The 14,036-nt window shown below is 48.1% G+C and overlaps 1 protein-coding gene across 2 annotated transcripts in view; it reads left to right on the top strand.

Annotated features, from left to right (window-relative positions):
- SPG7 (SPG7, paraplegin matrix AAA peptidase subunit) overlaps nucleotides 1-13,286 on the top strand; it is a 30,574-nt gene extending 17,288 nt beyond the window's left edge. For both annotated transcript variants that reach the window (NM_001012527.3, XM_046899493.1), the window contains exons 10-17: nucleotides 2,808-2,932; nucleotides 4,059-4,161; nucleotides 5,174-5,284; nucleotides 8,575-8,690; nucleotides 9,835-9,991; nucleotides 10,533-10,696; nucleotides 11,268-11,345; nucleotides 12,572-13,286. In NM_001012527.3, the coding sequence (NP_001012545.2) occupies nucleotides 2,808-2,932; nucleotides 4,059-4,161; nucleotides 5,174-5,284; nucleotides 8,575-8,690; nucleotides 9,835-9,991; nucleotides 10,533-10,696; nucleotides 11,268-11,345; nucleotides 12,572-12,781 (1,064 nt within the window). In that variant the 3' untranslated portion in view covers nucleotides 12,782-13,286. The remainder of the gene's footprint in view (nucleotides 1-2,807; nucleotides 2,933-4,058; nucleotides 4,162-5,173; nucleotides 5,285-8,574; nucleotides 8,691-9,834; nucleotides 9,992-10,532; nucleotides 10,697-11,267; nucleotides 11,346-12,571) is intronic.
- Nucleotides 13,287-14,036: the final 750 nt, after the last annotated feature.

A 14,036-nucleotide genomic window follows, 5' to 3' on the forward strand; every position in this document is an offset into this window, starting at 1 on the left:
AGGAAAGTGAATTTTAAGAAGATTGAGAGTTCACCCGGGCGTAAGTGGAGGGTTTGTGTGCGTTTCTGATGAGAGACTCGAAATGGGAGGTCACAGTTCTCTTGTCGCCGCCTTGAGCTTCAATTAAAGGTTGAACTTCTGCAAGGTAATGCCACAGAACTGAGCTGAGCTGATAATTTGAGAAGAATCGAGTGCAGAAGTAGATCTGTGAATCATCAGCTTAGCAGTGGTTGTGGAGTTTGTGTGCGCGAATGAGATTACTCAGAGGTAAGGTGCAGGAAGAAAAGGAGGCTTAGAGCCAAATGGAACCCCTGCTGCAGGCTGGAGGGAGGGTGAGGGTGCCAAGCAAAAAGCCACTGTACTAAGCTGTAAGGGATGAGATGTGCAGTTTGATGCTCTGTAATTCTGGTATGCAGGTTTTAGAGTCATTGTGCTCTTTCTACAAGTGACCTCGGTTTGCTTCCTTCTGACAGCTCGCTTCGTGTTCTGGAAGCATCAGAATTCAGTGGGAGAAGGGGAGGGACTGGGCTGAGCTGTACAAAAGCTGACTTTAAAAACCAGAGCGACTCGTACTCCAGCCTTTGTCAGAACAGGTGCCTGTGCTGAATAGTGAATCTTCCCTCACAAATCGCAAACAAGCGGAAGAGGAATGTGACCCAAATACCTCCCCTGCTATGAATGCGTTTGCGAGGAGCTTGTCAGTCCTGGGCTGGTCCGTGCTTTTGTGAATAAAGATGCAAGCCGGTCCTCTGAAGTCCTCAGACCTCTCCCCTTGTATGTGCTGGGTGCAGGTTTGTGACCCCGAGGCTTCCCTCACAATGGTGGCCCCTTTTTCAATGATATTATACACAAATGATGTCCAAAATGCTTTTGAATGAATGGCTAACAATGCAGACGAGCTGCCTATCAAATGCACTGTGTCAGCGGGCAGGGGGCACTCAGCAATTCAAGTGGACCCTCCCCCTTTCCTTTTAGAAGTGCCTGAAGTTGTAAACGTAGATATGAGGGCTCTCTGCAGGCCAAATTTTCAAAGCTGTTTTTAATTTGTTGACGTGGCTGAGGTGGTGTTTTTGTAGCCCGTTCTCACGACTGCTCGTTGCCCGTGGAAGCCAGTGCCTGTCACGTGCCAGGTGACATTGTGCTGGGAAGCGTGATGTGACTCAGACTGCTGCTGTGGATTTCTTGGAGCTGTTTGGCACTGCTGGGAAGGCAGGCTCGAGAGCAAGTGGGGCAGAAGCTGCTGCGAGGAGGATGTGCTCAGCGGTTCTGTTTTGATTCTACTCATTCTAATAGTCAGACCTATTTTAAGGTCGAGCTTTCCCAGCTGCAAAGCTGATAACGTACTGTACCATCTAATCCTGCCGTGTGAATGAAGCTTCCTATCCCCCAAGTGCCTGCCAGTCTCTCTCCTTGTTTATCACACTCCAAAGCGCAGTGTAATACACACCTGAAGAACGGTCGGCTTCATCCTCTCCAGGAGCTTATTTAGACAGCGTCCTGCAGGGAGGAGGAACAGAGGTTTGCTACAGTGCGAGCTGACAAAGCCAGTCCTCTGACTTACCTGTAACCTTAATCTCTCTGCTGAGCTCTTGTACGCTGACACATTTGGCAGCTCTTCTGGCGAAGCTGGAGAGAGCTGAAACCCACCCAGCTTACGTACATCAAGCTGCTTTCTGCAGCGTGTGACTTGGCAGTGGAGGAAGCACACGGGACTAACGCGTCCTTTCCCTGGGAAGGCTGCGAGTGCTGGGGCTGCTGAATCTGCTGGAAGCAGGTGACTCATAGCCAGAGGCCTCCGGGCACCTGGAGGAATGTAATAAATAAGCAGTGTGGTTCAGTGATTCAACATCATCCCTGGCTCCCCACCCAAGCAACACAACCACCTGCCCCTTCCTGCCCTCCTCCAGCTGTTAGTGCTCTGGCTTCCCAGGAAACCCTGTCTGCCTTTGGTGCCTCTGTACTGCTGGCTGCTCTGACAGAGCCTGTAATTCCTGATGTTCCCTTCGTCTTTAAGACCTGGAGACAAAACCTTGTGACTGTGGCTTGAGCTAGTTCGTGCTAATCATCGCTGCAAAGCTGTTTGGTCACATTCTGTCCCTGCCTACATGATATCTGTGGTGTACGTTCTGCAGAGTTGGGCTTTGTGCTGCTCTGGTCTGCAGTGTGCCTGGGTGCCTTCTGAGTGATAAAAGATGCAGATCAAATCATGCTGTGATTGAGTGGCAAAGCTATGTCCTGTATTTCTATGCTAATCCCATTTGGTCAGAAGAAAGCCTGTTCCTTCTCTGGTGATGCTGGTAGCTTGTGATCGAAGGCTAAAAGTGAATGAAAGCTGAAAGGGCTTTCCACAGCAATACTGGGGAGGAAAATGCTATTTCAGCTAACAAACATTGTACAACTGGAACTAAAGAAGCAGGAATTGGCTTAAGGCTGGGGATGAGCAGGCATGTCCGAACTCATCAGAGTAGGTGCTGTTCTGCTTTCCAGTTGGAGCAATTTCAAAATATGGCAAAAGAAAACCCAATAAAACGAAGTTGAGGCTTGAAAGGGAATTTCAGTGTGCCCGCGATGACCAGGAGTGGCTTGGGTGACTCGAGAGGTTCCTTCCTGCCTTATACTCCTAGCTAAAGAGGACGCTTCCTCAGCCTCAGCTGCCCCAAAGGATGTTGTAAACGCATTCTGCCTTTGTGATAAAGCTGTGTGAGATATTCTCTGCATCCTGCCCTGCCTCATCCCTTTCTGTGCTTGCAAGGAAGTCTCTGTGATGGTGAAAACCTTCACTTTTGATTTTACTTGTCTTGCTACAGGAATGGGGACCACAGATCATGTCATAGTGCTGGCTTCCACCAACCGTGCTGATGTTTTGGATAATGCCTTGATGAGACCTGGCAGGCTTGACAGACACATCTTTATTGATCTTCCAACACTCCAGGTATATTCCATCATCTGCCCTGTCCTTTCTGTAACGTTCATGACTAAAGCGTCCCAGTCCTTTACTTGCTGATTGTTCATTGGCCTGGCCGCAGCTGAGCCTTGGGGAAGACGGAGATAGAATATGAGCCTCAGCAGCAAATTCTTCTGTGACGTTCTCTGCCATGCAGATGTAGAACTTTGTTGTCTTCCCTCCAGGAAATCAGGAGCCACCTAATTGGCAAAGCTGGCTTGTGTGGGGAAAGCTCAACTTGTCGTGTGCCGTGAGCACCATTTGTCTTGTAGGTTTATTATCCTCACTCTCCTCATCAAGCTCCTCATTTTCTTTCAGGCAGCCTAAGTGACTTTCCTTCTGAATGCTTTTTTAAATCCATTGATTAGGAGAGTCCGTCATGTCCGCTGTGTTGACATTTGTAGCAGAGCTTTGGAAATAGGCTCAGCTGCAGTGAAGGTCTGTCTGCTCTGCCAGCACAGGCTCTTCTTCTCCCATCTGTGCTTTACTGTCGTCCTCAGAGTTTTCAGTTAAAATACCTCAAATGCCTGATACAATCTGGCACCGGAAGCATGAACTCTGCAGCTGCCCTGAAGGAGGAAAGGGAAAAACCCTGGCAACTGAGCCCATTGTTTTAATCAGGATCTCCTGGGCCAGCTGAATGAGTCATTCCTTGGCTGCTGGCCAGCCGTCAGCTCACCCCCACCTCTGTCTGGGAAGTGGTCGCAGGCTAAGCGGCTCCTAGATGGGATTTTTTTTCTTGCAGTGCAGGAGGGAGCAGGTAGCTGCGTCCTGAGCTCCTTCCTGCAAGTGCTTATATGGTAAGAGAAAAGTTAAAAGACAGATCAGAGTGAAAGTTAGAAGGGGAGAGCGGCCCTGAGAGAGAAAGCAGTGACTCACGGTAAGCCTCCATACATCTGTTCTGAATTTGAGAGCTGGGTGTTTATCAGGGCTCCTGTAGGACTGAAGTGCTGTAAGGACAGCCCTGCCCTCTGCTGGCAGTGTCACTGTCCCTGCTGCCCGAGGTCTGGCTCTTCCTCTGCTCTCTGCCTTAGGGAGCAGTGTAGCTGCCATGTTAGGAAGCTTGCTGGGCTCAAGCATTTACTGTTACGTAAGTACTCTGTGCTCTTCACAGGAGAGAAGAGAGATCTTTGAGCAGCACCTGAAGGGTCTCAAACTGATCCAAGATGCCAGCTTCTACTCGCAGCACCTTGCTGAGCTGACTCCAGGCTTCAGTGGTATGACATCTTGCTTCCTTGAGGGACTGTTTTGCCTCCTGCTATGCTTGCAAATTCAGCTACCTGAAGCTTTTCAGTTGTTTAGGTTTAAGAGGGTGTTTTGGTCTCAAGGGCCTTTTCTTTTTCCCTCTTTCCCTTAAATAGGGAGAGCCTAATCAGCTCCCTTGTGAATGGAGCTGCAATGAGCAACTGTTTGCGGCTGCTTTTGGTGTCCTGCAATTTTTGGGAATAGCAAGGTGCAGAAGCTGGGGAAAAATGTTCTATTACAGTGCCTGGGATCCTAATTCCCGCTTATGCTCTTCTCCAAGCTGTTGTTAAAGATAAGGTGTTGAACTTCACACTGAGATGTGGAAGGACACTATGTCGGTAGGCATTACCAGGAAAGTGGATAGGAGAAACGAATAGCAATTCCTTCATCTGTTGGAGTAGAAATCAGGCAACTCTGGCTCCTGCGTTGAGCCTGCTTTCAGGGTCAGTCCCTGGGAGTTTGAAACATTGCTGAGCAAGGGGCTCCAGAGTTCCTGTTTATGTGGAGTTCCTGGAATATCCTTTCTGGGTTTCCCCTCTAACAGGCCCCAGCACACTGCCTCTTCGTGACTTCTTTCAGCAGCCCCCCACCACCATCACCCACACACACAAACTCAGAACAGATGTTCTTTCTCTTCTGCACAGAGGTTTGTGCGGTTGCTGCATGAACAGTGCAGCAGCCCATGCCAATCCAGACTGCCCACATCACTCCCCTGTTGTTAGAGGCAGCCTTGGCTTTAGCCTGTTAATTGGTTGCTGAACTCTGTCGTCTGTATGGCAACACTGCGTTCATTGCCAAGGCAGTTGTATTGTTCAAATCCAACGTAAACACCATGGATGAGATTCACTCTCTGTTCCCAAGGAACAAAGAGAAGCTTGCAGTGCAGGCTGTGTGACTTCCTTAGGCCCTCCTCCAGATCTGTTCTGCCTTATCTGTCTGTCATATAACGGACCTGATGTAATTCTTACACGCTCTCGCCGACAGGAGCAGACATAGCAAACATATGCAATGAAGCTGCTCTCCATGCTGCTAGAGAAGGTCACAAATCCATTGATACTTTCAACTTTGAGTATGCTGTGGAAAGAGTCATTGCAGGTAAGTGGCCCATCCGTCCCTGTTATCTCACTGATCTGTGCTGTGTGCCTTGAGTGCAGGCCCAGGTGACTGGGTTGTGTTCCAGGGCAACAGCCAGGATCTCTCTGTGGTCTTTCTTGTCTGGAAGATCTTGAATGAAACAATCACAAATGGACCAACCTTTCTGAATCTGTAGGTAACCTGAACCAGCAGCTCAGGGAAGATAGTCAGTAGCAAAGCATATACACAGAAAAAGAGGGAGAAGATTCAAAGCTGTATAGCTTTTTAATCAAATAGTGTATATATGCATAAACATTTTAGGGAATCTTAAATAAATAAAATAGTGGAAGTATCTCTGGGGTTTTGTTCCTGCTCTGGACACCTGCTACATAAATATGAATAGCAAAGAAAATAGGCTATCCTGCCCCAACGTCAACAGCAACAGGAAGAAATGAGAGATTTTTCTTCTTGGCCTCGAAGCCCAGACTTTGATGAATTGGCAGAATAAACTGAAAGACAGTGGAGTACTGTTCTCTCTCTGAGAACATCCTGTCAGCCTTTCCCTGTTGCTTGTGCAAGTGCCAGCAGAGGAACCTCTGGAGACTACCGTGTAGCAATATATTATAGGGAGGGGGGAGAGAATTCCCAGAATGCTTGGCTTCACCTGAGGGGTTTGAATCTGGTGGATTTCTGTCTGAACTTTCCTGTAGGCAATCCCTGACTTTCATATTCGGACACTTACCTGCTTCCAGGCTGCAGTGTCATCACTGGGGGTGAGTCTGGGCAAACAGCCTGGCATTCTGTGCTTTTCTTAGAGCGTATGAAATAGGGTGTTCCTACTGGGTCACTTATTTCCTGGCACACAAGTCGAATTTTCACCGTTTGCTTTTTATCAGAAAACGCCCAAATATTTCTTAGTTTAAGAGAAGATACTTGAGATCTCCTCTCAGTTTCACCTGCCTCTTAGAAACATAAACGTGGGAGTGCTTTGGGTGACTGACCGGGCTTCCACAAAGCCCAGACTGTATGCAGCAGCTCCCACATGCAGGCAGTGAGACAGCTCTGATTGCAGTGCAGAGACCCTAATCAGCTATAGCAGAAATATGCTTTATTTTTCCATCTGCGAGAGAGAGCACTGAACTTGCAGGGATTCCCTTGGTTTTTCTTTCTGAATTCTGCCCTTCCTTAGTTCCCCAGGCATGGAAGACAGGGCAAAAAGCAAGCAAGACCGCAGGGGATGTGCAACAGAAGGAATGTCTGGGATTCGTGTGGTGGCCATGAGAGGGCATGGGCTTCAGCAGCTTCACTGCTGACAAGCCAGCTTGCTTCACTGAGGCTCTGTGGCATTTGGGCAGCAATATCATCTTTTTGTTGCTTAATCTGATTTTTTCATATTAGCAAGACCTGGTTCTTTCTTTTTCTTTCTTTTTTTTTTTTTTTTTTTTTGCAGAACAAGTCTGAAAGGCCCCAAACAGCCCTCCAGGCCCATATATTAAGTGTACCCTTGCCACGTAATGGGAATGCTTCTGGGTTTCACAATTCAGTTCAATATTTCAGTCTCTACAAAAGCTTTTCTTGAAGGAAACAAGATATTACTGTGCTTTCCATTATAAGCTTCTGGTTTTAATAAGGGTGATGTGGAATCAAAAGAGAACTTTGCAAGTCCTGAGGCCCTGTCAGCCTTAAAGCTTTGTGTTGCTGTGAGGGAGGAACATGAACTCTTCTCTGTGGTAGTCCCCATTGTGTTTTCAGTTTGGGAACAGAAAGCAGTCAGTAAGTCAGGTCTCCTGGGAGTGCTGGAGGAAACCTGCTGAGCACACAGAGGCATTGAGAGCTTGTCTTGGGAAGATGGAGCAGAGCCTGTGCCCTGGTGGGGTTTGTGGATACAGCGTAAGACCAGCAAAGGCAGCCCAGGGTTGTTTCCTGTGGTGTTTGTCTCATAAAGGTGGTAAGTCCAGGCCTTCAGAGAGCTCCCCAGCCTGGAGCTTACTTTATTTGGAGGCAGAAGCGATCTTTGTGGGCACACTTCGTGCTGTTGTGAAGAGAGCACAGTCCCTCCCATCTTGGTGGCCTGACGGGGATGCTTCCAGAACTTAAAAAATCACAAAGCTATATATAGCATATCCATGCATCTCTGTAGAAGGATATGTGCAGGGACATGCACATGTGCTGCTGAAGGCAGAGTAAGGGACTGACTAATGAAAATCAGGGCTGCTGCGATTCATCTGCAATTCCAACACCATCATGCCTTCCAGGGCGCAGTGCTTTCCAGGGTCCCTGAGCAGTACTTCTACAAGATGTGCCACGCTCATTTTGCTGCTTCCTCGTTTAATAAAGCTCTTGACTTTGTTTAAAAATTAATGTTTAACAGAACGTTGTTTTCCAAGACATGGAGCAACCTTGGTACCAAGCTGCTCTCAGCTCTGCCTGCTCTACCCCCTGCTGCTCCTGGCACTGTGCAGACATCCACTTAAAACTACCGGTACCTTTTTGCATCTGATGCACAGAGCTATAATGACTGCTTGATTCGCAGTGTATCCTGGAACTAATGTATTTTCTACATGCGAGAAGCTTTACTTCCATTCAGCATTTTTTGAAACCCTAATTGGACTTACTGTGCGTTACGGACTACTGGGTTGGAAAATAGACACTTTCAAAAATCACCTTTCTGGAGAAAGTATTAAGTGTGAGTTATGGCTTAATTTGCTAGTTCTCAGGAGCCTGGGAATAAGCTCGTATGGAGCATGCTATCTGTAATCAGAGACTTCTTGGCTTTGGAGAAAGTTGGTTTTTTTGTAGATACTCATGATTTTTTTTTTTTTTTTTTTTGCTGACTTGAGCACTCGGTCTCATCTGGGACCTTTCTTATATATATAATTCAAAACCTTCCTTCCTTCCTGTCCCAAAGGGTCTGAAATACAGCAAAATCAGTGTGATACTTCAGCTAGTCTTGTTTTTTTTCTTCTTCTTTTTCTTCTTTTTCTTGGTAGTGCTTTGGTGGGTTTTTTGGGGGGTGGGGGTGTTCCCACCCTGCCAGTGGCAGACTGACTTTGCAGATATGTCCCTCAGCAGGAATACGGTGTAAGATGCCTCTGGCAGAGCTGGGGGCAGAACAGGGCTTTGCATTCTGGAGCTGTGATTCAACTGAGAGTTTTAAATTACTTGTGTGATGATTACGTGTGTCCTAAGGAGGAGAGGAGGAAAAGACTGACAGCGCTGGCCTGTGCCCCAAACTGTACACAGTTATGTCCTGCTGCTTACGCCTGTTGCCCGCTTATTGTCTTACCTGATCCTTGCCTGTGTTTTGATAGGCACTGCCAAAAGAAATAAAATCTTGTCACCTGAAGAGAGGAAGGTGGTGGCGTTTCACGAGTCGGGCCACGCGTTGGTTGGCTGGCTGCTGGAGCACACGGAGGCAGTGATGAAGGTAACCCTGGCACCAGCTGCTGTGTCACCATGTGTGTTGTTGGGTGGGAAGAGCATTCTTTGGGCCGCTGCCGCCCAAGGCGGGCTGATTATTTTATAGCGCTTGTGTTTAATTCTACTGTGTTACTCCGGTCATCTTCATGAACTTGGAGCTGTGAATACAGCAGCAACCTATACTGCAAATACACTGTCAAGAAAAGCGGGTTCCAGTGATGATAGCGGTGGTGCAGAGCTGATTAATCAGCCACAGGGGAGCTCTGGCATTTAAAAACTGACTGTAAAGCGCTCCCAGTGTCTGCTGGTTACCCAGTTGCTGGGCACATCTGAAGCAACTGAATCTTCTGGTGCTGCTGCTCAGTTCATGCACTTGCTCCAAGCACAAAGCACTGCTCTGTGTGCGTGCGTGATCTTTTTCCCTGCTGTGGTTTGCCAGCATGTTGCAGCTACCAGTCAGGCCATTGGAGAAACTGCTCTGATACTAATCGAAAGAGATGTGTTATTCAGATTGGCACGCTTAGGAGTTTGTCTGCCTGAAGCCCTTCTCTGTAAGGAAGGGCCCCCCTTTGGCACCCCAGGGTGTGTTCTGTCCCATACACGTCTCCTCAAAGAGCCCTGACACAGGGGAGAGGTGGAGGGGTGGAAATGACAAGAATGACAGCTTCTTGGCCCACCACCAGTAGCAAATTCACTCTGAATGACCTATTGTATAAGCTGAACTGTTGTTAATTACTCTCAACAAAATGTGGCTGCATTTAATGGATGAGGGAATTGGGTCTTATTTTGCTGAAGACATCCTGTATGTTTGTTAGGTAGTCCCCATGATTTTGGAACACGGTTAAGCAAACTCCAATTGGCTTACATCCTCCAAAGCCACTCTTTTAAGTCTCGAGATTACACTGGCTTGCTGTTCAGGGTAACTTCCTTTTTATTTCTTGTTCTGAAAGTGAGGAAAGGTTCTCTGCAGCTGTGAAGGTAGAGCCTTCAGTGTGGGAATGGCAACTGCAGTTCATGGCTGTGTAGGTTAGTGAGCAAGCCCCACAGCTTTTAACGAATGTCCCTGGGAGGGCAGACTGCTTTGTGTTCTCTGCTGCTGTAGTTGAGAGCTCTCTTGTTCTCCAAACTGATGGAGCTGCTCTGTTTTGCAGGTTTCCATAGCCCCTCGAACAAATGCAGCTCTTGGATTTGCTCAGATCCTTCCAAGAGAGCAGTACCTCTTCACCAAGGAGCAGCTGCTAGAGAGGATGTGTATGGCTCTTGGAGGGAGAGTGTCCGAAGCCATCACCTTTAACAAAGTCACCACAGGTGAGGGGACAGACCCTGACACAAGCAAGGGGAGGTCGTGCTAAGAGTCTGAACATTTGTACTTGTTGCTCTGTCCAAGAGTAACGTGAAACAGAGGTTTCCCACCCTTGGGAGTGGGAAGGAGAAATTTCACAGTGCTTGTTTTGATCTTGGACTTGGGTTTGTGAGCGTGAAGGCCTCTCACTGTGGGCTCCAGCTGCGTAGTCTCAGACTTGTCCCAAAGCCTAAGGCTACACATGCAATTACACAGTGAGACTCTTTCTTGGCTGGTGGAAGGGCCTGGAGATTTCTGTGCCTTAGTTCCAACCATTTATAGCTAAAGGGAATAAGAGTGGAGCAGTGGCAGGTAAGCAGTCCATGTGAGCTAGCTACCACTGTGTCACTCATTGCCCTGCGCAGGTCTTGCAGTCCACACGGTGAGGTAAAGTGTTCACCTGCATGGATTCCTGCAGGTCCTCTAATCTCTTGACTGGTAGATTGTGTGTTTGTGCTGGACATAGTCAGACCTGCCATATACCTTCCTTCTGTCTGTCTCACCCAGGAGCGCAGGATGACCTGAAGAGGGTGACCAAGATAGCCTACTCCATGGTGAAGCAGTATGGGATGGTGCCCAGCATTGGGCAGATCTCCTTTCCAGATGGGGAGAGTACAGTTGGAATTGGCCGGCGCCCTTTCAGCCAGGGCCTTCAGCAGATGATGGACCACGTAAGGCTGCTCCTGGTCACCTGTTCCTCTTTGTTCTTTACTTTCTGTTGCTCACTGAAAATTGCAAGAAATTTGTACCCAAATGCTTTGCTTTTTTTTTTCATTTAGCCATTAAGTAGCAAAATTCAACAACTGAGCATTAAGATGCTCTGTTAGCTTGGTACTGTTCTGTGTATAAGGACTGTTCAGTGAGGCATTAAGAACAGACAAAGTCACATACAGCTGTGAGTTCAGCCCAGAAGCACGGCGCTGCCTGGAGCTGCTGTGAGTGGTTGTGCAATACAGTCTGTTTTATGCATTGCAGTGTGAAAACTGCAGTGCTGATTCTTTTGTGGACGAGGCCCTGGAGAGCTTCTGGGAGATGGGAGGTGCAAATGTGACTTTTGGAGAGGGGAAGAAATGCTTTGCAGAGTGGGGAGAAGGAATTAACTTGAAGGAGATGGAGCTGACGGAGGAGCATAGTTGTGGAACTGTAGACAGAAAACCAGGGAGGGAAAGGTTCTGCTGTGTGGAGCTCTGTCCTCTCCTTGTTTGTCTGATTGCAGTACAAATCTCTCTTATTATCTTCTAGGAAGCAAAAGTGCTGGTGGCTCAGGCCTACAGACGGACAGAAAAACTCTTATTGGACAACCGAGATAAGCTGCAGACAGTAAGTTGGAGTTATGTGGAGTTCCTTTAACTGTTGGTTTTGGCCTTGATACTTCCTGTGCTCTGTAGCTTGCTCGTTGCAATGTCTCTGTGGTTCTAGAATGCCCTGTAATGGGGATTCTGGGGCTTGTGTTGGGACTGCTGAATTGGTAGACTGCTGCTGGCTGATGCTGTCTGGGTACCTCCAGGCAATTTTCACCTGCTAGCTCCCTGATACCCAATGTACCAAGGAGGCCTTATTGCAGAAGTAGAGCTTTGTCTCCTCTGCTTTGTGTCTGGAGAGTCCCCTGGCCAGTCAGCTCCCTTCCAGGATCTCTTTCTAAAGGACAACAGAGAAACAGTCACCTCTATCTCCCCACCAGCAGGCCTCCTTGTGCATAGTAAGGTGGCCAGAACTTGCTTGCTTTGGCACCCTGCTGTTGCCCATATCACAGTTCTGTCCCCAGGGCAGTGCCCCAGCAGTGCTCTGAAGGCAGGCATTGTTGGGGGCTGTTCTCTCTGCAGGCCTCCTCTGTTCTGATGCTTTCATTTAACAACAATCAGATGTTTGCTAGAGGCTCATCACAGGAAAAACTTTAAAGTTAAGCCAAAATATCTACAGAGCATTGCATTTGCCAGGTCAGTGTGTCACATCTTGTCAGCAGAATTGAGCAGTTCCATGTTTGAGGGCCACCTGCTGCTCAAGCGTGGTCCTTCTGCTGGCAGAGGGACCAGAGAATTTAACTTTCTGGGGAGGACCTTCTAATGACCTTCAGCCCATGCCTGCGGGAACAAAACAGCTCTTTGTTATCTCTGTGTCATGTTATTTATGTACAGAGGAGTATGAGTCTGGCTCCAGTCTCAATTCCTGTTACTGTGGCATCTTAGGCAAGGCCACAGGTGCAGTGACAGTGGCAGTAAGGGCACTTCTCTAATTGTCCCTGGTGTTGTGACTCGCCAAATCAGTCCCTGGAGCATGCTTTGTTGCCTCCAGTCATACTGAGTGTTTCTGGCAAAAAACACTCTTGTGAAAGGTGCCGGCTGCCTGGAGAGCTTTGTTGTGCTCCAGCAGGCGTCCAGGTCGTGCTGTCTGTGGTGTGGTAGCTGGGGTCTGCTCCTTGTGGGCTCCAACACGTGCTGTGTCCAGATGTTGAGGTCCAAGTTGAGCTGGTAGGGTGAGTTCAGATCAGTTCAGAGAGACTGTTTTCAAACCTCTGTGCCTCATTATGCCTTATTTACTCTTTCTAGCTGTCTAATGCCCTACTGGAGAAAGAAGTGATAAATTATGATGACATTGAAGCTTTGATTGGGCCTCCACCCTACGGGCCAAAGAAAATGATAGCTCCTCAGAGCTGGCTTCAAGCAGAGAGAGACAAGCAAGACACTAGAGATGAAGAAATGCCCCAGCAGCCACCAAACCATGAGGAGGAGGAAGAACCACGCCTGAGGCCCGTGTGAAGCCCGCTCCTGATATGGAATGGGAGGACTCTAGAAGCTTCTTTTGAACACAGACCCTTTCTCTTCTCAGCTCTGGAATCAAAAATAAAGAGCAGGGCATCTCTGTGATGCTATCTCCCTGAAATTAAAGGAATGGCTACGTTTAGTCTTGTAACACAAGCTTTAACCTGCAGGGAGGAGGTTACGATATTGAAATTGATTCTCAGCAGGATATTAGTGATTGAATTGGGTAAGTCTAATCTGCTGGAAAGAATCTGTTTACATGGGCATGTATGCCTTCTTAAAGGTGAAGGATGGTATGGAGTCCTTGTGTGCTACCTCCAGCTGTGTTGCGCGTGCAAGAGTGCACTGCTGTTCCCCTCAGCACCAGAATGGTCAGCACAGTGAAAGGCAGCAAGACTCTGCTGAGTATGGTGCTGTAGCTGTTATGCAACTTTGGTCATCTCTGTTGCTGAACATAAAATAGGAAAACAAACTTCACTAGAATAAATTATCTTGAACGTGCTGTTGTGTTTGTAGAATATGTGCTTATTACAGCTGTGGAGTCGTGTAGGACATGGGCTTTCTTTTCCCTGGTCAGTAGTTTCTATTTGATTTTTATAGCAGGGGTTTCAGAAGCAGAGAGTGAGGAAACCTGTGTTCATAACCCAGCATTACCTGATGGTGTGATGTTAGGAACCAGCACTGCAGGGAATGGCTCCGATGTGTGCATTGGCGGAGTGCTGAGCAGCACTGCTTGTTTGTAGGTATAGAGCTGATAGCTCAGATAACTCAAATGCAGATGTGCTTCCTGGGTGCATCTGCACAAACCTGGCAGTTCTGCTGTCTCTGTCCTCGTGGCTGTTGCAAAGCACGCTGTGATAAAGTGGCAGACTGCTGTTCATCAGGGAAAGCACTGAAGTGATTATTGGTGCCCGTTGTGCTGTGGCTGGGTAAGGCCCCTTCAGGAAGGATTCGTGTCTGGAGTTATTTCACGAGAACTGACTGTGACTGAAAGACCTCAGCTTTCAATTCCCAGCCTTCAAGCCTTCATCTTGGACTCAGGAGCTGAGCCCTCCCTTGGGGGTGGGGAGGAGGGTGACCTGCATAGCATTGCTCACCTGGGTGCCACCGAGCTGTGCTGCTGACCTGGCCCTGCTGGGTCTCACGCCCGTGGTGGGGACACCGCCCCCTTCGTGGGCAGAAATGATTTTCTCAGCTGGGGATGCTATTGCCTATGTTGGTTTTTTCTTTCAGACCCTTGTTTCCTTACAGG

Source organism: Gallus gallus, chromosome 11 (genome assembly GCF_016699485.2).
Source record: "Gallus gallus isolate bGalGal1 chromosome 11, bGalGal1.mat.broiler.GRCg7b, whole genome shotgun sequence".
Taxonomy (NCBI): domain Eukaryota; kingdom Metazoa; phylum Chordata; class Aves; order Galliformes; family Phasianidae; genus Gallus; species Gallus gallus.